General features: G+C 41.4%; 1 protein-coding gene and 1 non-coding gene across 3 annotated transcripts in view; one reads left to right on the top strand and one right to left on the bottom strand.

Annotated features, from left to right (window-relative positions):
* Positions 1–13,415: 13,415 nt before the first annotated feature.
* Positions 13,416–13,519, bottom strand: LOC129063563 (U6 spliceosomal RNA). Its single transcript, XR_008528355.1, has one exon. It is a non-coding gene; the product is annotated as a U6 spliceosomal RNA (small nuclear RNA).
* A 5,485-nt stretch (positions 13,520–19,004) lies between these two features.
* Positions 19,005–25,351, top strand: part of CEP41 (centrosomal protein 41) — a 39,593-nt gene continuing 33,246 nt past the window's right edge. Inside the window, exon 1 of one of the 2 annotated variants that reach the window (XM_054564577.1) lies at positions 19,005–19,101. In XM_054564577.1, coding sequence (XP_054420552.1) covers positions 19,069–19,101 — 33 coding nt within the window. In that variant the 5' untranslated portion in view covers positions 19,005–19,068. The remainder of the gene's footprint in view (positions 19,102–25,351) is intronic. The other variant, XM_054564579.1, reaches the window with a different exon arrangement.

The following is a 25,351-nucleotide window of genomic DNA, read 5'->3' as shown; positions in this document are numbered from 1 at the left end:
CACTGTACTTTACATCTCCAAGGCTATTCTGTAACTACCTATTTGTACTTAATCCCTTCACCTCTTCACCTACTCCCCCACCTCCCTTCTCATCTGACAACCATCAAAATGCTCTCTGTATTCATGATTCTGTCTCTGTTCTTTTTGTTTGCTTAGTTTGTTTTCTAGATTCAATTATTGATTGATATGTATTTATTGCCATTTTTTTGTTCATAGTTTTGATCTTCTTAACTATCCCTTTAACATTTCACATAATAATGGCTTGGTGATGATGAACTGCTTTTGTTTTTTCTTGTCTGGGAAGCTCTTATTTGCCCTTCATTTCCAAATGATAGCTTTGCTGGGTGGAACAATCTTGGTTGTAGGTCCCTGCTATTCATGACTTTGAATGTTTCTTGCCAATCCCTTCTAGCCTGCAAAGTTTCTTTTGAGAAATCAGCTGACAGTCTTTGGTAACTAACTCCTTTTCCCTTGCTACTTTTAAGAGTCTCTATCTTTAAACTTTGGTATTTTAATTATGACGTGTCTCGGAGTGGGCCTCTTTGCATCCATCTTGTGCAAAGACTCTCTGTGCTTCCTGGATGCGCATGTTTATTTCCTTCATCAAATACGAGAAGTTTTCTTTCATTATTTATTCAAATAGATTTCCAATTTCTTTCTCTCTCTTCTTCTTCTTCTGGCAGCCTTATGATGTGAATGTTGGACCTCTTGAAGTTGTCCCAGAGGCTGCTTATACTATCCTCATTTTGGGGGGATTCTTTTTTCTTCTTGTTCTGATTGGCTGTTTTGTTTGTTTGTCTGTTTGCTTTGCTTCCTTATATTCCAAATCATTGATTTGATTCTTGGCTTCATCCATTCTACTGTTGTTTCCCTGTAAGTTGTTCTTTATTTCAATTAGTGTATCCTTCATTTCTGACTGGATATTTTTTATGCTACTGAGGTCCTCACTGCATTCCTTGAGTATCCTTATAACAAGTGTTTGGAGCTCTGCATCTGATAAATTGCTCATCTCCATTTCGTTTAGCTCTTTTTCTGGAGTTTTGATCTGTTCTTTCATTTGGGCCATGTTTCTTTGTCTCCTCAATTTTGACAGCCTCCCTGTGTTTGTTTCTATGTATTAAATAGAGATGCTTTGACTCCGTGCCTTGGTAGTGTGGCCTAATGTACTAGGTGTCCTGTAGGGTCCAGTGGCACAGTGTCCCCTATCACCCAAGCTGGGTACTCAAGGTGTGCCCATTGTGTAGGCTGAATACACCCCCTTCTAGTAGTTGAGACTTGGTTGCTCTTGACAGATCAATGCAAGGGATTTACCCAGGTCAGTCAGCTGTAAGGACTGGTTGTGACCACTTACCACCAACCTCCACCCTCCATGGAGGATCAGCTGTGCAGGGACAGGGTTGTGGTGCTCTGATGTGACTTGCAGCTGTCCATTGAGTGTGCTAGCCCTTGGGCTTCCTGGGTGGTTGAGGGCAAGGCCAGCCCTAACCTGTGTTTTGCCTGGGGCCACCCTGCCTGAGCTATAAAACAATCTGAGATGGCTGCTACTTGTGCTGGGCTTGGAGATTCCCAGGTGAAGCCAAGCTGTGAATCTTGGCTGGCTGCTGCTAGTGCCAGGGCTGGAACTCACTGAGGCCAGCTGTTGCTCGTTTGAGAGGATTTAGGGAGTTGTGAAGCATGAGCCAAGACGAGCCATTCACACAGAAAAGCAGCTTGGGCGGGCCCATCAGTTGGGTGGGGCGGAGTCTCTGGGGCTCTCCAAGGTGGGTCAAACACTGTTAGCCAGGTTTGATGAAGTGTCAGATATGGCATCCACTTCCTGTCTCTGTGGCTCTGTTGGGGGAGCGTTTAGAGAAGGGAAAATGACCTCTGCTCACCTTGATGCCAGACACTTCAGTTTCTCCTTGGATGCCACCGGTGCCTTTTAAGCTGCTACCCCAGTTCTGGAGCTCAGAGGAAATGAGTCTGAGTAGGTGAGTCCATATACGGGTTCTTTAAGAGGAATTGTTTGGGACTCCAGAAGTTTCTTCCACCGACTCAATCCCTGCTGGATTTTGCAGCCAGAAGTTGTGGGGAGTAATTTTCCTGGCACTGGAATCCTGAGCTGGGGGTGTGGTATGGCACTGGGACTCCTCACTCCCAAGATATCCCTCCTGAACTGTATCCACCACGCGTGGCTGTGGGGCCAGCCCGGTCTGCCTCTGTGCCCCTCCTACCAGTCTGGATGGTGTGGTTTCTTTAATTCTGTAGTTGTCAGACTTCCATTCAACTTGATTTCTGGTGGTTCTGAGCGATGGTGGTTCTATAATTTAGTTGTGATTTTGATGTGGTTGTGTGAAGAGGCAAACCATTTTTGCCTATACCACCATCTTGACCAAAAGTCCCTCTAAATAGCTATATTTAAGAAGAAAAAACATTTTCATGCCAATAATATAACCTCACACATTAAGAAACTAGTAAGGAAGAGCAAACTGAACCCAAAGCAAACAGAAACACAGAAATAGTAAAAATTAGAGCTGAAATAAAGTTAATAGGAAATTGAAAAACAATAGGGAAAATATACTAGTGATGAACAATTCAAAAATAAAATTAGAGAAACAATTTTATTCATAATAGTGTCAAAAGCTACTTAAGCTGACTTAAGCAAATGCATTAAAGAACTGCAAGACCTGTATAGTGAAAACTACAAAAACATTGTTGAAATAAATTAAAGAACTAAGTAGAGAGGTGCCCTGTGTTAATGGGTCGTAAGATTTATTACTGTTAAGATGGCAATGCTCCTCAAACTGATCTACAGATTCAGCGCAATCCCTATCAAAATCGCAAAACATCATTTCTTTTTTACACAAATTGACAGGGCAACCCTAAAATTCAAGTGTAAATGCAAGGAGCCCAAAGAACCAAACAATCTGGAAAAGGAGAGCAAAGTTGGAGGACTCACACTGCCTAACTTCAAACCTTACTACAAAACTACAATATTCAAGACTGTGATTCTGCTAAAAGGATAAATACATATGTGAATAGAATGGAATTGAAAATGCAGAAAAATCAATTGTGATTAATTGATTTTTGACAATGGTGTCGAGGCAATTCAGTGAAAAAAATATATAGTCCTTTCAACTAATGTTGGTGGGATAACTGTATACCCACCTACTAAAGAATGAAGTTGGACCCTTACTTCATACTATATACATAATACCTACTCACATACATATTGCATGCTATATACAAAATGGACCAAAAGCCTAACTGTATGAACTAAAACTATAAAACACTTAGAAGAAAATATAGGGGTAAATCTTCATGAATTTAGGTTAGGCGTAATTTCTTGGACATGACACCAAAGGCACAAGCAACCAAAGGAAAAAACAGGTCAGTTGAACTTCATCAAAATAAAAAACTTCTGTGCTTCATAGTATACTGTTTTTAAGAAAGTAAACACATACATACACACACACACACACACACACACACACAGAAAGGGAGAAAGAATTTGCAAATCACAAAGGTCTAGTATCTAGAATATATAAACTAACACTTGCAGCTCAGCAATAAGAAGACAAATAACCTAATTTTTACATTGGCAAGGGACTTTAGTACATACTTCTATAAAGATTTTCAAATGACCCATAAGCACATGAAAAGAGGCTCAACATCATTAGCTATCAAGGAAATGAAAATCAGCAGCCACGATGAGACCCCATTTCACACACAGTATGATAGCACTAATACAAAGTGCAGGGTAACTAGCATCAGCAAGGATGTGGAGGAGGTGGAATCCTCCTACATTGCTGGTGGGAATGTCAAATGGTACAGCCCCTTTGGAAAACAGTTTGGCAGTTCCTCAAAGAGTTCAATGTAAAGTTACCATGTAACCAACCATTCTACCCCTAGGTATATATCAAAAAGAACTGAAAACATGTTCACAAAAAAACTTATACACCAATGTTCATACCAGCATTATTGATAATAGCCAGAAGGTTTTTAAAAACCCAAGTATCCATCAACTGATGAATAGATAAACAAAATGGGGCATACCCATCCAATGGAATACTATTCTGCCATAAAAAGAGATGAAGCACTGATGCATGCCACAATATGGATGAACTTTAAAAACATTATGTTAAGCGAATGAAGCTAGACACAAAAAGTGGCATGTGGTATGATTCCATGTATATGCATGGAATATGCAATATTCATAACAGGCAAATTCAGAGACAAAAAGCAGATTATTGTTTACCAGGGGTGGGGTAGGAGGGATATAGGAGTGGCTACTGATGCATATGGGGCTTCTTTTTGGGGTGATGAAGTGTTTTGGAATTATACAGTGATAGTGGCACATGCTTGTGCTTATACTAAAATCCTCTGAATTGTACACCCCAAAAGGATGAATTTTATGATATGTGAATTGTATCTCAAAAAAGAGATACACTACTGATAATATTCACATTAATACTTTTTTGGATCTCTCTACATTTATATGTAATATGTGATATTTTAAGCAAAATGACATATTACTAAACATACTCTTTGAAACCTTTTTGAGTCGCCTTGCCATTTCTTTAAGTTTCATTTCATCTAATACTCAATCCATATTCAAATTTCTCCATTGGTTTAAAAATGTTTTTTTACACTTATTTTGCCCAAATCAATATCCAGTCCAGGATCATATATTACATCTTGTTTTCTGCTGCTGCTGTTGGGGTTTTTGCTTATTTTTTATTTTTCTTAAAAAAAAAATAATGTGTAGCTGACATACAATATTACATTAGTTTCAGATGCACAACTTAGTGCTTTGACATTTACATACCTTGCAATGCGATCACCACAGTAAGTCCAGTTATACATCTTGCTTTGGTGTCCCTTAAGTCTCATTTTTAGTTTAAGTATAGTTTCCATACAATCATATATTAGCTATATTAGTTTCAGGTGTACAATATGGTAATTTAACATTTTTATACCTTACAATGTGACCACTCCACTAATTCTAGTGTCATCTATCACCGTGCGAACTTATCTATGTAATATCGTTGACCATGTTGCCCTTCACCTTTTTATCTGCCCATCCCCGTCTTGACTGGTGACCATCCCTTTGATCTCTGTTTCTATGAGCCTATTTTTCTTTTGTTTGTTTGTTTTTCCCTTTTTTCCATAACACTGACTTTCAAAGAAGCCAGGTCAGTTGTCTTGCAGAATATGTTGCCCTCTGAATTTGGATGCTTCCTCATGATACTGTTTAGTTCATTACTCTACCTCTTAATTTTCCTATAAAATAAAGTTATATCTAAACCATTGAATACATATTCAAGTTAAATATATTTAACGAGGGCATGTCACTGGTGAAAGAACAAAGCCAGGCCCATTTGCTCTTGTGGCACCATTGGCCCAGCAGGCCGATGACCTTGTTAAACACGGCTGTCATTTTACTCTTCTGAGCATGTCCTCAGGACTGGAAATTACTGGAAGCAAGGACAGAACTAACCGCTCCCTAGAGCCGCAGGCAGAAGACGACAGGGAGCAAACTGCAGCCTGTGTTACACGCCCCAACTGCCCAGGGGCCTCACAGCAGCAGCCCCCACCCGGACCCTGTTTTAATCCAATTATAATCCAATAAAAGCTTTAAGCCCCCACCCCTCCTTGCCAGTGTATCGCTCCACACCATGCCCCTCTCCTTCCTTGGAGAGTGAATAAAAACTTTATTCTCTATATTTCTTCTTTTTGTCACTAACCACCTGAACGATAGCTTGTACTGTATATACTATATTGCGTCACAACAGGGGACATATGATGTCTGGTTGACTCTCTCTAAGTAACACTAAGATCGATCCCAGGATATGAGACACAGCGGCCTGACCCTTGTATGGTTTTCTACCTTGTCACTGGGAAGCTACCTGAGGTGTGCTGCTTTGGCACTATCAAGTATCAGCTCCCTGACAACCGTTCATCAAACATTCATCAAAATACACAGTTTTTAAACCAACCGAAGCACCTTGTCTGGAGAAGTATTTTCTTTAGTTTCCAAATGATTGTTTTCCTCATTGTATAATTCTTTCTACCTTTATTTGCTGGTGTTCTCCTGGCAGAGTTTTTTCAACAACTAGGGCTATTTGCTTCCCCTGAAATACAATTCCCGCTAGAAAGGGAGGATAAGAAATTCCTCTTATTGAGTTACAAATTTTCAGGGCTTTTTTTTTTTTTTTTTTTAAGAGTTCACCAATGCTGTCTTCACTCTCTCTACTTTCTGTGGATCTTCCTTTCAGCCTGAAAATTGTGGTCAAGGCTTTTTTCCAGCCCAGGATGGATCCATTCCCATTTAATTTAGCCCTGAACTTTTTCTAAAACTCAGAAACAGCCCATTAAGACAAAGCACCCCACAGAACACTCATAGGACTACCAGAATCATTAGTTGAGGCCTTAAACGGAAATTGTTTAAGCAATCATTTCAAAAAGACTAATGCAACCAAGTGGAGGCTGGTCTCCTCCTCCTTCCATTCTAATTGAAGCCAAGCCTTTGTCAGACTCACCTCAACTCTGACCTTGTTCTCTGAAAGGAATGTTCCTAGTCCCTGACCTTTGGATGTGATTACTAAGGTAAAGAAGCATGTCAACAAAGAATCATGGTACGGGAAGATGAGAACTGTGTCCAGAGCAGAGTCCAGATTCCTGAAAAAGAAGGTAAGTCCCGAGGAACAAACCGCACGACAGCACCAACTGTGGGCCCAAGGTTCTTTTCCTCTACAAGGAAGGCATAAGCCTGAAGCAAGATGGGCTCAAATCAGGAGGAGCTGTGGCTTTGTCTCAGCCCTGCTGAGGGAGGGTGCAAACAGAGGGGATCAGAACCTCGGGGCAGGCTCAGTGAGAGCTGGGAGAATGAGCACCTCAGCATCCCCTGGGGTGTATGAACTGACTGATGTATAAACCAGAACACCATGCATTCATATACAAAGAGGACACTCCTTGCCAAATGGACCAGATGTTCATGTTGACTGGTCAGCGCATTCTCTCCTGTTGGAAAATCTACATGGAAAGCCAAATTATAATCAAGAGGTTGTTTGTGAGCATAAAATCAGAACAAAGGGAGGGAATTGGATGAGCTCTGTGGCATCCATAGGGATATAGGGTGGACTGCATATTTGTGTCGATGGTCAAAAAAAACAACTCCTTCCCTCGACAGGCCTGAAGACATAATGACAAATGTTTGTTCCTTGGCTCCCCTTTTCAGCACTCCCTGCAGACCACCCTCCCCCCATCCTGCTCACATATTCTTTCTTCAGCTGTTAAGGCCATTGATTTGGTTACAGCTTTCCTCCACATTCCGTCATGCCTTGATTACATTTCCAGGCACTGCTACATCCTGTTTCTTAGGATGACATTTGCAGACATTTAATCCCATCTACTGAGTGTAGATTTCACTAGTTTAACAATCACAAGATAATATTTCTTTATCAGTTGGAGGGATACCTCACCATTGTACCCTGTGACCTGATACATTAGGTAGAAGGAGGGGGGAATAGTTGAAATGACCGGTGTGATCAAGGGAAAGATTCCCACTGTTTTGGTCTCCCATGTGCCTTCATGAGCACCGTCACAGAATTAGATTCATCTGACAAATATTTATTGTGCGTATCCCATATGCCAGGCCCTAGGCACTAGGAACACAAAGAGTGAGATACAGTAGTGAAGGAAGCAGGCGAGGGGATCAGCCCGCACAGCACAGCATGGTAGCCCCAGGGGGCTGTGGACACACGTAGAAAAAACACCCCCCAGAAGTCTGGGATGGGGGTAGGGGCTGGTTAGGGAAGGCTCCCAAAAGGGGTGATTTTCATCTTTACTTCAAAGGGTGAGTAGAAGGCAGCCAGGTGAAGAGCAGGAAGACAACTTTCCTCACAGAAAGGAGAGCAGGCACAGAGACACGGAGGCAAGAGGCAACATGGCTTCCGCACTGTGTTTCAGAATGTCCAGAGACGTAGCTGAGACGGTAGGCAAAGAACAGAATTTCAAAGGTTTTGTGTGTCATGCTAAAGAATATAGATTTTGACCAGAAGACTATGGAGAATCACTGAAGAGTTCTAAAGTCTACTTTGTCTAAAATTAATATAGCCAGTCCAGCTTTTGCTTAGTTTTTATTGTGGTAAAATATACATAACATGAATGTATGTATTCATGTTTTAAACATTTCTTAGGATATGTATACCATATTTTGTTTATTCATTCATCAGTTGATGAACACTTGGGGTATTTCTACCTTTTAGCTAGTGTGAATAATGCTGCTATGAATATTGGTATACAAGTTTCTGTTTGAGTTCCTGTTTTCAATTCTCATGGATATACTCATATTTAGGAATGGTAAGTCAATGATTATGTTTTTTGAGAAACCACTAAACCGTTTTCCATAGCATCAGCGCCATTTACATCCCTGCTAGCAATGTACAAGGGTTCCAGTTTCTCCATATCTTCACCAATACTTTGTTTCTGTTTTTACATAACAGCCATTCTACTGTGTATGGAATGGTTGCTTATTGTAGTTTTGATTTGCATTTCTCTAGTGAGCATCTATTCGTGGGATTATTGGCCATTTGTATATCTTCTTTGGAAAACTTACTATTTAAGTCCTTTGCAAGTTATTCAAATTAGGTTTTTAGTTGTTGGATTTTAGGAGTTCTATATATAGTCTTGATATCAATTCCATATCAGATATATGATTTACAAATATTTTCTCCCATTCTGCAGGTTATGTTTTCATTCTCTTGATAGTGTCCCTCAAAACACAAATGTTTTTAATTTTGATGAAGTCCAATTTATTATTATTTGAGCTTTGATGTTACATTTAAGAAATAACTGCCGAGCAGGATGTCTGCTTCTAGGGGTTTGTTTAAATCACACTTTCTTCCCCTTTAAGGCTCTTTAGTTGATACAACACTTACTCTGAGCTGATGCTTCGGAGGGGCAGCGGCAAGCTCCAAAGAGGGTGCCCTGTATTTTTCACAAAGTCGGGCTAATACAACTTTTATAAGTTTACAAATTTCAGGACGGCCTGCTCTGGTTTTCCTTCATTGAAACCTTAGCACCCCAGTTGGATGAAGACCCAGGTGTGGATTCTGAACCCCATTTGCCACTAAAGAGGAAACAGCACCGGAGCTGAGCCACCTTCACAGCAGAGCAGCTTGAGGAACTGGAACGTGCTTTTGAGAGAACCCACTACCCTGACATTTATACCAGGGAGGAATTGGCACCGGGGGCAAAGCTCATCGAGGCGCCAGCACAGCTCTGGTTTAGCAACTGCTCTACGAGATGGAGGCAGCAAGCTGGGGCCAAGCAACTGATGGGTTTCAACCCTCTCAGTATGGGTGGGGAGGGGACTCCCTCCCACTTGCCAACATACCAGCTGTTGGAGACCTGGTACCCGTCCACCTCTACCCTATGAAGTATGGAGGAAAGAAGCCATGATGACATTGTTGCTGTTTGTATGTTAATGACATGACATCAGGTTGTCATGAACGTACCAGTCACATTTCAGAAACATAGTTTGTTCTGGGACATATCTGAATCTCTCTAGATAAATTGTGTTGTAATATGATCTTATTTCAGGATTTGAAAACAAAACAATGAAGCCAAACAACCTTTGTTTTAAAAAAATTTGTGATTTGCTTTTCTTTTGTTAACATTTTACTTCTACATTTGTACCCCAGTGTGCAATTTACTGAAGTTCTATGATGGGTGCTAAGTGCAGTAATAATTGAGGGAAGGTAAACTTTGATAAAGTCCCTGTTGGTTGGCACAGAGAGGTGAATGGGATAAATAAGACAAATCATTTTGGTTTATAAAAGATTGCATTCCAGGCCTTTGAAACTATGCTACTGCACTAATATTTAGGTGCTTTGAAAGTGTATTTACTAAAGAAATTTGAGACCTGCAACTCTTACATCAGTTAATTCTTACATTCATAAATAACATTCACTACCCACATAGATTTGTCAGCATTGTTAATGTGATTTATGAATTTCTATTTTGGGTGAGTTTGCCATGAAAGGATATAAGTTATGTACTTGCACACACATGCAGAAATATTCGCATGTTAAGAAATGCAGTTGGAGATGAACATTTGGTCTGATCTGTAGATACTCCTGATGGCTTGGTGATTGTGGACTTTTGCACTGAACTTCCTGTGCTGGTCTGCAAAGGAGCTTGATGGTTGACCACCTTCTTCATTGCAGCCGTGTCAGATCACGGCCGCACTGCTGTTGACAGACCTCGGCCGCTTCCCCGGAGGCCTTCACACCGAAGCACTCCTTCTTTGAGCCGGAAAGCAGCTCTGCCCGCTGTGTCCCCGGCACCAGGCATGGATTTGCCAGCTATACAGTTTTGGGCCTCCCTCTGGGCCCTCCAACCCCATGAACCCCACCGTTGGCAGTGGCCTTCACCTCAGTCAGTCCCATGTTTCCGGACAGATGATTTGCTGTGTACCAGGCCAAGTAGTCAATTCCCTGGAGCAGTGGTATAATGAATTGCCAAGTTTAAACCATAATGTATTCTTCTATATAAGCCCCATGACTTCAGTTTCCTAGTTTCCTTTCTCTCCAAACTTCTATGGACTGTATCAAAAGTTGTACCTTAGACTTGAAATTCAAGTGATTTGTCATGTAATCATGAAGATTTTATGTTGATACACAGTTGTCAAGGTGTTTGTCATCTCTACACGTAGTTCTGGAATTTGGGTAAGAAACACGCATTTTTTTTTGTTAAAGGTATTAGGTGAGCTGAGAGGGTTGTGAGCAAAAACAACCAATAAAACACCAGATTTTATAAAACAATTGACAGGAAGCAAACAAATTGTGTGGGGGAAGGCCCAGCCAATGACTACAGAACTCTAGGATAAATCAGTCATAAATGCAAGAATACGGAGAATTACTGCTCTTTGGGAATGTAGAGATATTTGAGTGTTGTAATTGTTTTTCTGATTTGCACTGGACTATGAGATTTTCTTGAGAGATGAATAAATTGCCTTGATAATTGCAAAAAAAGGAAGAAAGAAAGAAAGCATTGCCAGTTTCAATATCATGAAGTTTTCCCCCTACATTTTTTCTAAGAGTTCCACAGTTTTCTCTCTTACATTTAGGTTTTTGATCCACTTTGAGTTCATGTAGTGTATGAACTCAAACACTATATTTTGAATATAATGTAATGTTCAACCTCATTATTTCATGTGTGTATATCCAGTTTTCCCAACACCATTTGTTGAACAGAATTTCCTCTCCCTCACCCAGCTCTCTTTCATTTAGTGTTTGCAGTTTTTTACATTCATTTACTTTAAACCAATCAGTAGTTTTATGTGTAAAGTATATTTCTTATAGATAACAAATAGTTGTTTTTTTCTTTATCCAGTCTGACAATTGTTAACTTCTAATTGAGGTGTTTATATTGGGAGTTGGTGAAATTTTTCCATAAAGGAACAGATAGTAAACATTTTAGGTTTTGTAAGTCACCCAGCCTCTGTGGCCCTGCTCAGTTCCACCACCGGAGTGAGAAAGAAGCCACAGACAATGCATACATTAACGGGTACGGCTATGTTCCAATAAAACTTTTTTTTAGCTTAAAACAACTATTCTAGCCCTGGCCAGTGTGGCTCAGTTGGCTGGAGCGTTATCCCACAACCAAAAGACGCAGATTCAATCCCTGGTCCGGGCACATATGGGAGGTAACCAAATGGCACTTCTTGCTTGCATTGATGCTTTTCTCTCTCCCTTCCTCTCCCTCTAGAAAAGCAATGAAAAATGTCCTTGGGTGAGGATTTGAAAAATATGTATTTCATTATTTTTCACAATTCTTTCAATTGAGACTCAGCTGGCTGCTCCCTTACTTTGTTTTTTCTTTTTCTAAAATTGAGATAAAATCGATATATAACATTATATTAGTTTCATATGTATACATAATGATTCAGTTCCAATAAAACTTACTTTACAAAAACCGACTGCAGTCTAGATTTGAGCTGAGAGCCATAATTTATGCCCCTGGTTTAGACCATTTATATTTGACTATTGATATGGTTTAATTTAACCTGAACATCTTGCTATTCATTTTCTATTTGTCCTATTTAGTCTTTATTCCTTTTTTCCCCTGCCTTGTTGGAATAACTGAGTATTTCTATTAATCCATTTTATCTCTGCTATTTGCTTATTAGTTATGACTCTTTCTTAAAGTGGTGGCTCTAGGGTTTATGATATACATACTAAATTTATTATAGTCTACCTTGAAATAATTTTCCACTTCATATATGGTTTAGAAACCTTACAACAGTCACCTCAATTTCCTCTCCTAACCTTTGTGATCCTGTTGTCATGCATTTTAATTCTATGTGTTATAAATTCCATAACACATTATTATTATTTGTACTGACACAGTATATTTTCTTTTAAAGAGAATAAAATAAAAAGAAAATATCTCTTATATTTGCCCTCATTTTATCATTTTCATTGCTCTTCATTTGTATATGTCAAAATTTCCACTGGTATCATACTTTTTCTGCCATAAAGAACTTCCTTTAACATTTTGTGTACTGAGGACTTATTGGCAGTGAATTCCTTCCATCTCTGTTTATTTGAAAAAGCCTGTATAACGATCATTTTTAAAGGATATTTACGCTCTGAGGGTGGAGGGATGCAGCCAAAAAAGAGAGAGAGGAAGAACTCATGGACATGGACAACAGTGTGGCGACTGGCAGGAAGGGGAATGGGTGAAGATGGAAGAGGGTAATGGGGGGGGGAAGGTAATGGAAAAAAATACAATTAAACAATAACGTAGCCCAGGCCAGCACGGCTCAGGAAAGCGAAAGGGCATCGTCCCGCAAAGCAAAAGGTTGCCGGCTCAATTCCCGCTTCCCGGACAGGGCCTATGCCTGGGGTGCAGGTTGAATCCCCGTTGGGGCACATGTGAGAGGCAACCAATCGAGGTTTCTTTCTCACATCAATGTTTGTCTCCCTTTCTTTCTCCCTCCCTCCCCCTCTCTCTAAAAACAAATAATTTTTAAAAATAATGTGGAAAAATTTTAAAAATAAAATATAAAAAGAAGAAAAAGATATTTACACTGACTATAAAATTCTTTTTTTATATATATAGCTGTCTGACAATGTAATATATGATTAAGTTGATATTTCAAATAAATGGGTAAAATAAGGTTTATTCAACAAATAAGGTGCATGGACCACTCTTACTTGAAATAAAACCAATATAGAACCCTATTTCACACATTATACAAGGAATATTCAGATGAGTTAAAAATCAGTATGTAGAATCTAAGGAGTTTTAGAAAAAACTAAAATTAATATTTTTCATGACCTCAGGTAAAATATTCAAAGCCAGAAGCTATAAAGTAAATATTGACAATATGACTATATTAAACATTTAACTATATAGGAATATACAAAAACATGGAACGCGTCACGAATTTGCGTGTCATCCTCGCACAGGGTCCCTGCGCATCTCTGTGTCGTCCCAATTTTAGTGTATGTGCTGTGGAAGCGGGCGCTGGCTATAAAATTCTTAAGGTGACATATCCTTTCCTTTCCACACGTAAAAAGTGTCCCTTCATTGTCTTCTGCTTTGTACAGTTATTGTCAAAAAGTTTGCTGTAACTTTCTTCTTGCATATATAATGTTTCTTTTTTCTTTGTCTGCTTTCATGATTTTTCTCAAAAAAGAGAAATTCTTGGTTTTCAGCCGATTGACTATGATGAATGCATAGGTATCTTTTATTTTGATTTTCTTTGGATTTGGTTATTTAAGCTATTTGAAGTTCTCTGAACTTCTCAGATCTGTAGTTTGCTGTCATTCATTAATTTTGGAAAATTCTTGGTCATTATATCTTTCAGTGTTTCTTCTGCCCCATTCTCTGTCTTCTCCTTAATTATTTCCCCATGGTTTAAAATTCTAGCTTCTGTTCCCTTCTCCCCCACCCTTTTCCTTTTGGGTTTCATTTTGGATAATGTCTAATGCACCTTCTCCAATTTCACAGATATTTCATTAGCAGAAGCTAGTCTTCTGGTGATTCTATTACAAGGATTCCTCTTCTTTGACATTGTATTTTTAAAATCACCTTTCCTTTTTATAGTTTCCCATCTATCCTCCAAAAATGCTCCATATATTCATGCATACCTTTCCACTAGATCTTTTAATATATTAGTCATAATTATTTAGAAGTCCCTACCTGACGTGTCCTTACTGCTGAGATACAGTCCTATTCATTGCTTTGTCTCTTCATAATAAGCCACCCTCCGCTCCCTCTCATTTTTCTTTCTTTTTCTATTGTCGTAATTTTTTAGTGAATCCTGGACATTCTGAGTAGAAGCCAATGGAGACTGAGGTAAACAATATATATGCCTGGAAACAGTTATGCCTCTTCTTCTGCTAGGCTATTATTCCTTTAGGAATTAGTGAAATTTTAGCTGACTTTTTTCTTACCCACTTCGACGGTATTTGCCTTTCCTTCTGTGCTCTGCCATACGCAAAACAGTTTGTGTGTCTCTACCCCCCTCAGTAGGGCTTGACCCTTTTTGTGACTTGGTTACGTCCTCTCAGCTCTCTGAAGGATTCAAGAAAACTTAGGATTTTGTAGACTACCCATTTTTCCTAATTGGCAGGATGGGAGTAATCTCTCTTGCAGCTTGCTACGTCCCAAGTGGAAGCAGAGTTCCCGTTGCTTTTACCATGGGTGTGATCTTGATTATTTAAAAGTCACAAAGGACAGGAATTATAGTTGCAGAATCTAGCACAGGACTTGCAAGTTAGGGGCCTACAGATTTCACATGAAAACCTACATTTCTAGATTATTTTGAGAAAAGCGAGCATCTGCCACACTTGAGCCACATGCACTGGCCTTTTCACAGGGCAAGGGCTCTTCCGCTGTCCAGTGCGCCCAGAATGACACAGTTGCCTCCCAACACTGGCTCCCCCTCCATCCCCCTGGGGCAGACCCAGGTTGGCTACTCAGTGTCTCCTTGAAACTGGGTCTGTGACAGCACTGTTCTACGCCAGAAGCAGAATGTGGCATGTGACAATAGAATGCCCTGGGCTCGATCGTAGATGGTCAAGGACATCTCTGATCTCTCTGGGAGGGAACATCATACGCCTTTTCTACCACAGCGAGGAGTCCCATGTGGCTCTCAAAAGTGGCTGCAGAACCGCACATGTGGGTATTACAACCCCATTCACTAAGCAACCAGAACACGATTCCTTTGTTTCACCAGAAAGCAGTGTGCCCTGTGATAGTCCCAAAGAAATCCTGCGAGGTAGGTGTTAGTCCCCTGGGAAGGGCTGCAGGGACTGCTGGGGCCGTGGGCCCAGGCCCCGTACTTCACGTCTGGCCTGAGCCAGCCGCGGGCGGACGAGGGTCAGCCCTCTGCTCACAGGCTGGCGTGCTCCTCCCCCGGCCACATTCCACCACCAGGTAGAAAGCCACCAAATTGTTACCAGAACTGCAGGGACTTTATCACAGGATGAGGCCTGTGGATCCGTGGGTTCACTGCCTCAGCTGCTGTTCCATTTCTGGGGTATAGAGGAAGGACCCCAGGATTGAACTGAATCAGGTAGAATTGTTTCCTTAAGCGCCTGGAAGTGTATGTCATTTAGGGAACGAAGGTAAATGAAACCAAGGAAGGGGGCCGAGGCCCATATTCCTGAAGCATCTTGAGGCAGGTCTGAGGGGAGAGTCCTGGGCTCTGATCGGGAAACCAGGCTGAGAGCTAAGCACGGGGGATGGAGAGCCCACTGGATGACTGCTGGACAAGGAGATGGATTCAGGGTAAAGAAGGGGCCGAAGGGTTTTAGGCTCAGAAGACCAGACGACTTAACACCTTACTGCCCACTGACAAAGCTCAGCAGCACCTAAAACACTAACTACCCTTAAACCAGTCACACTTACCTATCTGGGATACCCACCAACTCTGCCAAAACTAAAAGCTTTTGGAACATGTACAGAGTTAAAACGAAGACATCAAGCAAATGGAAGTTCACAAGAGCACTTCTAACTTCACGAACAATAAGATTAATCAGTGGAAGTAGGAACTTTGAAAGAAAAGAATCAGAACTTCTTCTCTTACAAACAAAGCTTGAACCTCTTAGCAATTACAACTCTGATTGCAATGATCTTACTCAAGTGCTTGGAGAGTCATTTACTGCCAAGAACAGGCGAACTGCACTTCAAATAGTGAAATTACACAGAATCCAGCTCAGGTCTAAATCGGCCCAGACAAATGCCACACACAATTTTCAGGCTTAAGTCAGAATCAGGTTTTTTATTTCTTAGGGGGTGAATGTTTTTATTAAGGTGTAAAATTAATTCATAGTCACTGAAGAAAATCTGCAAAACACACAAAGTGTAAAGAATAAAACAAATATTCATATTGTGTAATCCAGAGATGGTTTACATTTTAAATATTTTTAAAACTCTTTTTTGTATGGATACCTGCTTTTCCCTCACAAATCAGGATTTTGTTAAATTAAAAATTGTTTCCAGCCCTTTCCATTTACTGTATCAGGAACAGTTCTCCATTGCCTTAATTATTCCTTAAAACACACTTCTTAATATTATGTCATAATAGTGCATTGTATGGATATGCCATCATTTATTTTAATCATTTTTAAACTGATGGTCAATTAAGTTGTTTCAACTTTTTATCATTTTAAATAAAATTCTAGTAAATGTCTGGCTGTAATCTTTATGCATGTCTCTGATTATTTCCTTAGGAGAAACCCTCAGAATATTAAGATATGAGAGCTGCTCCATACTCACTTTCAAATTACTTTTCAAAATGGTCACACTTCTTTTTATTCACATTAACAATGTATGAGCATGGCACTGAGCATTATCATTAAAAAAAGAGAGAAAACAAAAAACCTTTGTCCATTTGTTAATTGAAAAATGGGATCCAGCTGTTTGGTTTTGTATTTCTTTCATTTTTAGTTGGACATTCCTTCATATGCGTATCGAGTGTTTTTCTTCTATAAATTATCTTTTTGTGCCATTTACTGTTTTTCATATTTGGGGTAAGCAACTTGCTTTAATTTTGATGCAGTTTTGCTCTAGCAGGACCCAAAGGGAGTCCTAAAAAGAAACTCATGATGCTAAAAAGCCTTTTGATTTAGAGCTCTAAGCTTTCCAAAGTTTCCATTGAGGCAAAATGTAAAGGAAATGTAGGGCGATTTCTCTAGAGCACAGTCTCTAAAGGTGTGGCCTTTGGACTCTGTGCTTCCAGAGGCAAGGGATGGGGGCTGGGGACCATGTGTTTACAGATTTCGAAACCCCACCCCAGGCAACAGAGTGGACATCTCTGACAGCTGTACCCAAGGACCCATATTTCTGTCATCTCCACGTATGTTTCATTGTTCTTGAACTTGATTAATGAATTATCACTCATCTACTCCATCCCCCAAGATAGAAAAATTATTGTGATTCCATTCCTTACATCCCTACCTTTTCTCATGAATACAATAACTTAATTTTACCAACAAATGTCTTTAAATCTCTTTTCCTCTCCTCACCACCTCTTAGTTCCTTATTATCTTCCTCTCTGCTTTCCCTTTCTCCTGTTTATTCTACCCATAACCTCTATCATCACCCCATCCTCACAGTGCACAGGATAAGGGTAAACATACATTCTAAGCTGTAATGTGCCTGGAAGTTTCTGCTTGCTATGCAAAATGTTCTAGATAAAATCCTCCCCACCGCTCCCTCCCCAGTTTTTGGCAGCCTCGAAACTATTCTTTATTCTAGTGGAGGGGTGAGAAACTAGAGATTTTTAGAGAAGACTGGCGAACACTACTAGGGAAGTTCAGGCAAAACTCAGTGAGCAGCCTCGAAAGTGCAAGAGATAGCTGTGTCCAGCATAAGATCCTGGAGGTCAACCAGCTCTGACAACCCTCAGGGTGCACTGCTGAAATGAAATGTCTGAGAAGACAGGGCCTGCGAGGCCATGTTGCCGAACGGGTCATCTGCACATACTCTCAAATATGTATGCTGTTATTCACAAGCAGAGAGCCAGGAATACCAGCGAGTAACCTTTCTTAGTCCCTGGAAAAACAACTTAGAGCAAAGAACAAAGGGTTACTGTGTTGTTCCTCCCATGTAAAAGGAAACAATAATTTTGATGGATTTGGTGGGACATTTTGGAGCCAAGTCAAACTGTGTGTGTGATTGTTTTGTAAAGGTGCTAGGACTTAATTTTCAGATCTGGAATAAGAACAGGTGGTGGCTGATGGCAGGAGTCACAATGGTTGCCATGACAACGGGATTGGGTTTTAGTCATCCTCCCATCCTCCACAAAACCTTCTGCAGCTTTTCCCATAAGGTGCTTATTAAATATTTGTTAAATGAATGATGAATCACGGAATGGTGTACGCACTTTGCAATTAAGGCTGCCGTTCTCTAGCTAGCTAAAAGCTTTTAAGGCAACGCTAATGACTGTATTTACACACGATATTTTGCATAATTTGCATATTAACTTAACCTGAAAATAATAAATTACAGATTCCCATCCCTGCTGAAAAATCCTCTCCCATGTCTGTTCCCTATGGTGGAAGAAGTAGTCCAGATGTTTAAAATAGTCTTAAGGGGTGGGGGTAGTAGTGTTTGTGTGTGCGCGCGCTCCCTGTATCGTATTTGTTCCTCTACATTTGCTAGAACACTTGTTTGCCGAACCGCCACCACCACCCCCCTCCCAGCTTTCCAGCCCCTTCCCCCTTCGGGGATCTGCGCAGCTGTCCACGCGCAGGCGCCAGTCTGCCCCTCCCCCGCGCCCCTCTTCCCGCGCTCAAGTTAGAGCCAGTGGGGCCCAGCGGAGAGCACAAAAGGCCTCGTCCGCCAGCGTCCCGCGTTGCCCTTGGCAACCATTGAGCCGACTCGCACTCTACCGTGACCCTGCGAAGAGGGAGTAAACGGGGCCTCCATTGGCTGGCCGGAGAAGGCAGGCCAATCGGAGAAGAGGTTGTAGGGAGGCGACTGAGCGAAATTGTGGGGGTAGGAAGCTAGGGTTAGAGGCAGCCGGTGAGGCTAGAACCTTGAGCGTGGTCGGTTGGAGCAAATATGTCTGTCCGGAGGCACATTGGGAATCCTGAGGTGAGGGTCAGGTCCGGATCGGAGAGGCGGAGGGGGCGGGCGAACCGGAAAAGGCTCCACGTGGGCAGGGAAGAGCAGCCGGCCACTTCCGCCGCCCGGAAGGCGGGAAGCGGCCGACGTGAGGAGGGGTCTGGCGGGAGGAAGGAGGAGGGGCGGGCCTGGGGGATGCGGAGCGCTGTCTGCCATCCTGTGCTGAGGGGCCACCGGCGCCCACGTACACACTGTACGGCGGAATTTGTCGCCCAGAGGAGCGAAGTGCATAAAGACACAGTCCCTTCCCACAAACGGCTTATAGTCTAGGAGTGGCAGATACGAAATAAGTAACATACTACTGAAGTCCCCAAACACTAAAGGAACCAAACAGAAAAGAGCCATCATTTCTTAGTATGGGGGTACAGAAAAAAACAGGAATAAGCAGACCAAGCCTTTGGGAAAGGACGCAAAATATGACATTAGTTTTATTCCCTCCCCATTGGACTGTTTCCTTTATTGTATGTTCCTCACCCCCAGTGTCCTGCTGCATTTGTGTTTATTTAATTTCCTCTAGTGCTTATAGCCCGCCCCCCTACCCTGCCACCTTGGAGTAGATGCAAGAAACAAAGAAAGCCAAGGCCTTTGCCCTTCAATAAGTTCAGTCTAGTGAGGAAAACTTGTGGACAGAATTGGAATGCAGTGTGGTCGGGAACACGACGTTAAGAGGGTACAGAGGAAAAAGAGGAGTCAACTTAGGGAGAGGATGGCCCTGGAGGTGACCTGAAATGGCAAGTCTAGGAGCCACACAAAGAAGCACCATGGACAGGACAGCCGGAGTCACGCTAGGGAGGTGTGAAAGGCAGGAGCGAAGTCTGGAAGGGCCTTTTGAGCCTTGCCCAAACTCCCGGCTTCTCTCCCGAACAGGAGGTGCACACTGTTTCGGCTCATGACGGATGCCTGGGAGCCGTGTTGAGGACATTGTGAGGCCGAGTTTAGGCTCTGCGGCAGAGTGCCCCGGGGGGTAACGGTCTCTACCGTGGACGGGTGGAGCGTGGCAAACTGCCTCGTCTTTATCTTGGCTGCTCTTCAGAACTCAAGAAACGTTTGAGGAGGTTTATTAAGTCAGAAGTGACATGGTCAGATTTGCATGTTAGGCACATGGTTGAGACACTTTGTGGAGAACGGGTTTGAGGAGCCCAAGACGGGGGATAGGGAAATTGGTTGGGTGGTTATTATGTTGCAGACCTAGACTGAGCCCACAGAACAGGGTTAGAATTGAGAACTCTTTAGCGGGTAAAATCATCAAGACTTCAGGATTAGCTTGGAGAAGTGAGAGAGTGATGGGTGACTTAGATTCCCAGCTTGGGTTACTAGTCGCTAGTGCTGATGCCATGCTAATGAAATCAGGAATATGGGTGAAAGAACTGGGAGGAGCAGGGGTGTGTGGTTATACATTTGTCTCCTAAATGAAGGTGTCCAGCTTATGCTCTTGTTTTACTGGAGCACAGTTTCCTGAGTGTCTTGAGAAAGAGTGCATAAAAAATAAATAAATAAATAAATATTTTTATGTATGTTGAAAATGCTAGGCATGTCTAAAAATATTATTACTTTACCTTCATATTTAGTTGCCTGAGTGTTTGGTTGAGTATAGAATTCTTGGATGGAAATCATTAGCATTTTAGAAACATTGTTTTGTAGTCTTCTGGTACCCAGTGCTGCTGTGGAAAAGTCCAAAGCCATTCTGTTCCTTCGTATGTGACTTAATTTTTCCTTCCTGGAAGCTTGTAGAATCTTCTCTCTGTCCCAAGTGTTAAGATCTTTCACAAAGATAGCCCTTGCTCTGAGTCTATCTTCACCTATGTGGGTGGGCGCAAAGAACTCAAGTTTTTTTTGTTCTGTAATATTTTCTTGAATTATTTTGTTGTTGAGTTTCCTCCCTTCCATTTTCTCCATCCTCTTTTTTAAATTCATTGTCCTGATGTTGCATCTATATAACTGGCTCTCTAATTTTTTAAAAGTTTATCTCCTGTTTGCCACATCTTTGTCATTTTGCTTTTTGGGGGAGATTTGTGTAACTTTATCTTCCAATCTTCCTACTGAGCTTTTAATTTCTGCCATCATGTTTTTAATTTGCAAGAGCTCTGCTGTAGACTCTGATGTCCTTTTTAAAAACTTTTATTCTGAAATAAATATAGATTCTCAGGAATTTGCAAAAATAGTACAAAGTAGTCCCATATCCAGTTTCATCCAGTTTCTCCCAATCATAATATTTTACATAAGTATAGTATAATATCAAACCAGAAAAGTGGCATTTATACTTTGTATGTATAGTTCTAGGCCTTTTTATCATGTGTAGATTTCATATAATCAAGATTTGCACATGTGTAGTTTTTGCAATCAAGATACAGAACTATTCTATCACTACAATATCCCCTGGCAACCACTAATGTGTTCTCCATTTCTGCAATTTTGTTATTTTGAGAATATTACATAAATGGAATCAAGCAGTATGTGACCTTTTGAGATTGGCTTTTCCTCACCAGGATAATGCATCCAAGTTGTTGCCTGTAGCAATAGTTCATTCCTTTTCGTTGCTGATCAGTGTTTTGTGGTATGGATATATAACAGTTTGTTTAACCATTCAACTGTTGTGGCATATTTGATTGCTTTCAGTTTTGGGCTATTACAAATAAAGATATGAACTTTGGGGTACAGTTATTTGTGTGATGTTAATTTTCACTTCTCTGGGATAGATGCCTAGGATTACAGGTGCTAGGTCGAATGTTAAGTTTACACTTAGGTTTTTTAGAAATTGTCTCAATATATACAAAAACAGTATATACTACATACCATAGTCTAACTATGGAGTAGGCTATATCATCTAGGTTTGTGTAGGTACACTGTACAATGTTTGCACAATGATGGAATCACCTAACTATGCATTTCTCAGAATATACACTCGTCGTTAAATGCATGTGCCTGTACAAATTTTTGTGTGGATGTGTGTTTTCATTTCTCTAATAGTGTTTCTAAATATTTTTTCCCCTACATAGTCTCCATTTTCCCCAAATTGCTGTTTTTCTTTTTGATTTGTTAGAGATATTTGTATTAGAAAGCTTGAGCTGCCATAACAAAATAACACAAATTGGATGGCTTACACAACAGACATTTTTTCTCATAGTTTGAGAGACTGGAAAGGTCAATATCAAAGCGCCAGGCAGTTCGGTTTCTGGTGAGAGCTCTCTCCTGGCTTACAGATGTGTGCACATAACCTCTTCTTTCTGTGCAGGTGTGGAAAAGGAACAGGCCCTTTGGTGTCTCTTTTTATAAGAACACTAATCCTATTGGACTTGTGCCCCACCCTTATGACCTCATTTAACTTTAATTACCTCCTAAAGGCCCTGTCTCCAAATACGGTAACCTTGGGGATCGGGGCTTCAATATATGACTTTTGGGGGACATAATTCAGTCTATAGCAATGTTCTCAGGCTTCTTTTATTTCTGAATTGTTAGTTTATGTTTTCATGTAGGAGACTTAAAAATGTGATTGGGATCTTCACATGCTTGGGAGGGGCTTGGCGATGATGAGCTTAATGGCAGAAAGCTTTCACTGAGCCACGATTGGAGGCCTCCCTCCCCCGGGGCCCCTCCATCTCTTTTCTCTCAGGGTGTCCCTGTACCTCAGAGCAGCCCGCTCTCCTGAGAGTAAAAGCCTGGTTGAATTCCTGGAGGAATCAGGACCAGGGGCCAAATCTCAACACTAGTATGCATCATTTACTTAATCCCCCCACTTTCAGAAATGTCTTTCAACCTTTCCCTGTGCCTGGAGCCCCCCTCCCCCCCGCCCCCGCAAGCCAGAAATCCTTTCCAGGGAATAGATGTATAGATATGTGCCATGGTGGGGGAGAGGCAGTCACCCCACGGCAGAGCAGGGAGAAGGTTTTAGAGATTCAGTTGCTTCTTACTCAGTTTTCAACCAGCCTTCCTTGTTTCAGCTACTGTTCTGTCCTCCTTTGGAGGTGCCAGGGGCTGTCAATTCCTAAGCCTTTTAAGAATTGTTTTTGGCTTTCCGTTTGACTTTGAGTCCATTGAGTCATTTTCACTTGTTGGTGTGCTTTCTAGATTTCAGAAATCTATTGCTGTCACTTCTCCCATTCTCTTGTGTTTTGGGCATTAGGTCCTTAAAATAATGTCCTTCCAATGGGGTTTTACTGAGGCTCTGGGAGTAAGTGAAATTAGACATACTTGTTCAATGTGCTGTCTTCAGCCAGTAGATAATGGTCTGTAATTCTTTTATTTGCTTGTTTATTTCTGGCACACTTACAGGAACAGAAGAGGGTCCTTGTTTGCATTGTCACACTGCCTGGCACACCGCAGTTGTTCCTTAAATATTTGTTGAATGAGTAAATGAATATATATCTGAGCTGGGAGAGCCGGGAGATGTCAAGGATGGTGTTCACTATTGAGAAATCAGCAGCCTATAAATGGAATTAAACCTAAATGTTTGGTCCACAGAGAACCTATAGATTAAAAATCCTGGGCAACCCAGGATCCTGGGTCAGGGTTGTTTTTTGAAATCAGTAGAATTGGACCAGATTAAAACGCCCATTAAAGAAAAATGTTCTCCTTTAAAAGATCTATTTTAAATGTGAGATTGCCTTAAATGAGGCTTTCAAAATTCACACCCATTCCCTTCATTTTATGGACTTCCTCTCTATAAGGGAAGTGAGTAGAAAAATTCTGAACAAAATGTATAATAGTATTTTTTTAAAATCTTTTAAATGTAAATCTTACCACACATGTTGCAATGGAAATGTGAACAACTGTGTGAGTTCCATTTTAAGAAAGGTGGGAAGTCAGAAAAGCTCGTTCATTTTTTTAGTGATTTGTGATTCAATCTCATTTTTTTGGTGATTTTCTTTTAGAAAAATCCCACTGTCGACTTCCCATTTTCTCCTTTCTTCTCCCACAGCCGTGTAATCACAGACCCAGTCTTACTTGCGCATGTTAGCACTCTGCTAAAATACTCCTTTGATTGTATGGCTCACAGCTCAGTATTTTCATGGCTCATTGTCTTCAGGGCCTAGTCCCTTCAGGGTTCTGCACTTGGAGTCTTCCTATCCACGTGGTCTTACCACGGGGTTCCATGCACCCGTGGTTCTTTTCAGGAGGTTATAAGCTCCTTTGAAAGTGTGGTGAAAGCCAAGGACCCTTCCCCCAGAAATTTGTATGTTAGTTTCATAGGACCCATGGACCTCCTAAAACCCATCTGTGGACCCCATATTCAGAACTCTTGCCCAAATGAGGCTGCAATGGAGTGTTTAAGAGTTGAAGTTCTGAGCCAAACTGCCCATTTTAAATCCGGCTTCCACCACTCTTAGAAGCTCAGTAACCTCGGTAAGTCATTCTCCCTCCCTTTTCCTCCATTTCCTAATATGTAAGATGAAGATAATAATATTTACCTCACAGGTGGTTATGAAGATTAAATAAGATAATGGAGGTAAATGCTTAGAGAGTGCCTGACAACATAGTTAAGTGCTCAGTAAATGTTAGCAGCAATTACCTTTGTTATTGTTGCTGTTGTTCTTGGACTTTCTCCAGCAAATAGAACAGCAAATTTGCTGTTCTTTACACATGCTTTTAAAGATGTTTTGCTATTAAAATTTTCTCCATGTGGAATACTTTTCCCATCCTTTTCCCCCATCTTTTTCTCCATAGAAGTTCAACCCTTAAAACACAGCCCCAGTGCTATTTCCTGCATGAATTCGCCCTTTTCACCCCCAAGTGTGTGAGCTCTTTCTTTGTTCCACATTCCTGGAGTCCTCAGCGTCTGTGCTGCTCACGCGGCACTAGCAGGCACCCTGCATGTGTGTGGCTCAGGCCTCAGAACCACCTTCCCACTTAGCAGCCCTTACTGCTGTCACACTAGGGCAAGGCCTGGTAACAGCTACAGACGTCTCGTAGGAGGAGTGAGGAGTGTGAAAGGTGCAAAGTGCTGGGACAGTCCGGCCGGAGAGCGATTTCTATCAGCCTGGAGCCTCCGGAGGGGTCTTCCTGGAAGATGAGTTTGTGCTGGGGCGTGAAAGCCGAGCGGAAGTTAAGGAGCTGGGAGGGAGTGGCTGATCAGGGCATTGCCTTTTGACCGTCCTGAGGTGGAAGCTCTCACAGGGGTCTTTGGCATTTTTGGTTGCCCTCAAAGAGCCTGTAACAATACCACGAACATGAACCACACCTTCTCTCTCCTGATGAGAACTTGGTCTGGTCCCCCTATCTTCTA

The sequence above is a fragment of the Pteronotus mesoamericanus genome, unplaced genomic scaffold, assembly GCF_021234165.1.
Source record: "Pteronotus mesoamericanus isolate MK-2021 breed Mesoamerican mustached bat unplaced genomic scaffold, CSHL_Meso_final scaffold_85, whole genome shotgun sequence".
In the NCBI taxonomy this organism is placed as follows: Eukaryota; Metazoa; Chordata; class Mammalia; order Chiroptera; family Mormoopidae; genus Pteronotus; species Pteronotus mesoamericanus.
The sequence above is the reverse complement of the archived record's forward strand: the minus strand, read 5'-3'. Positions and strand labels throughout refer to the sequence as shown.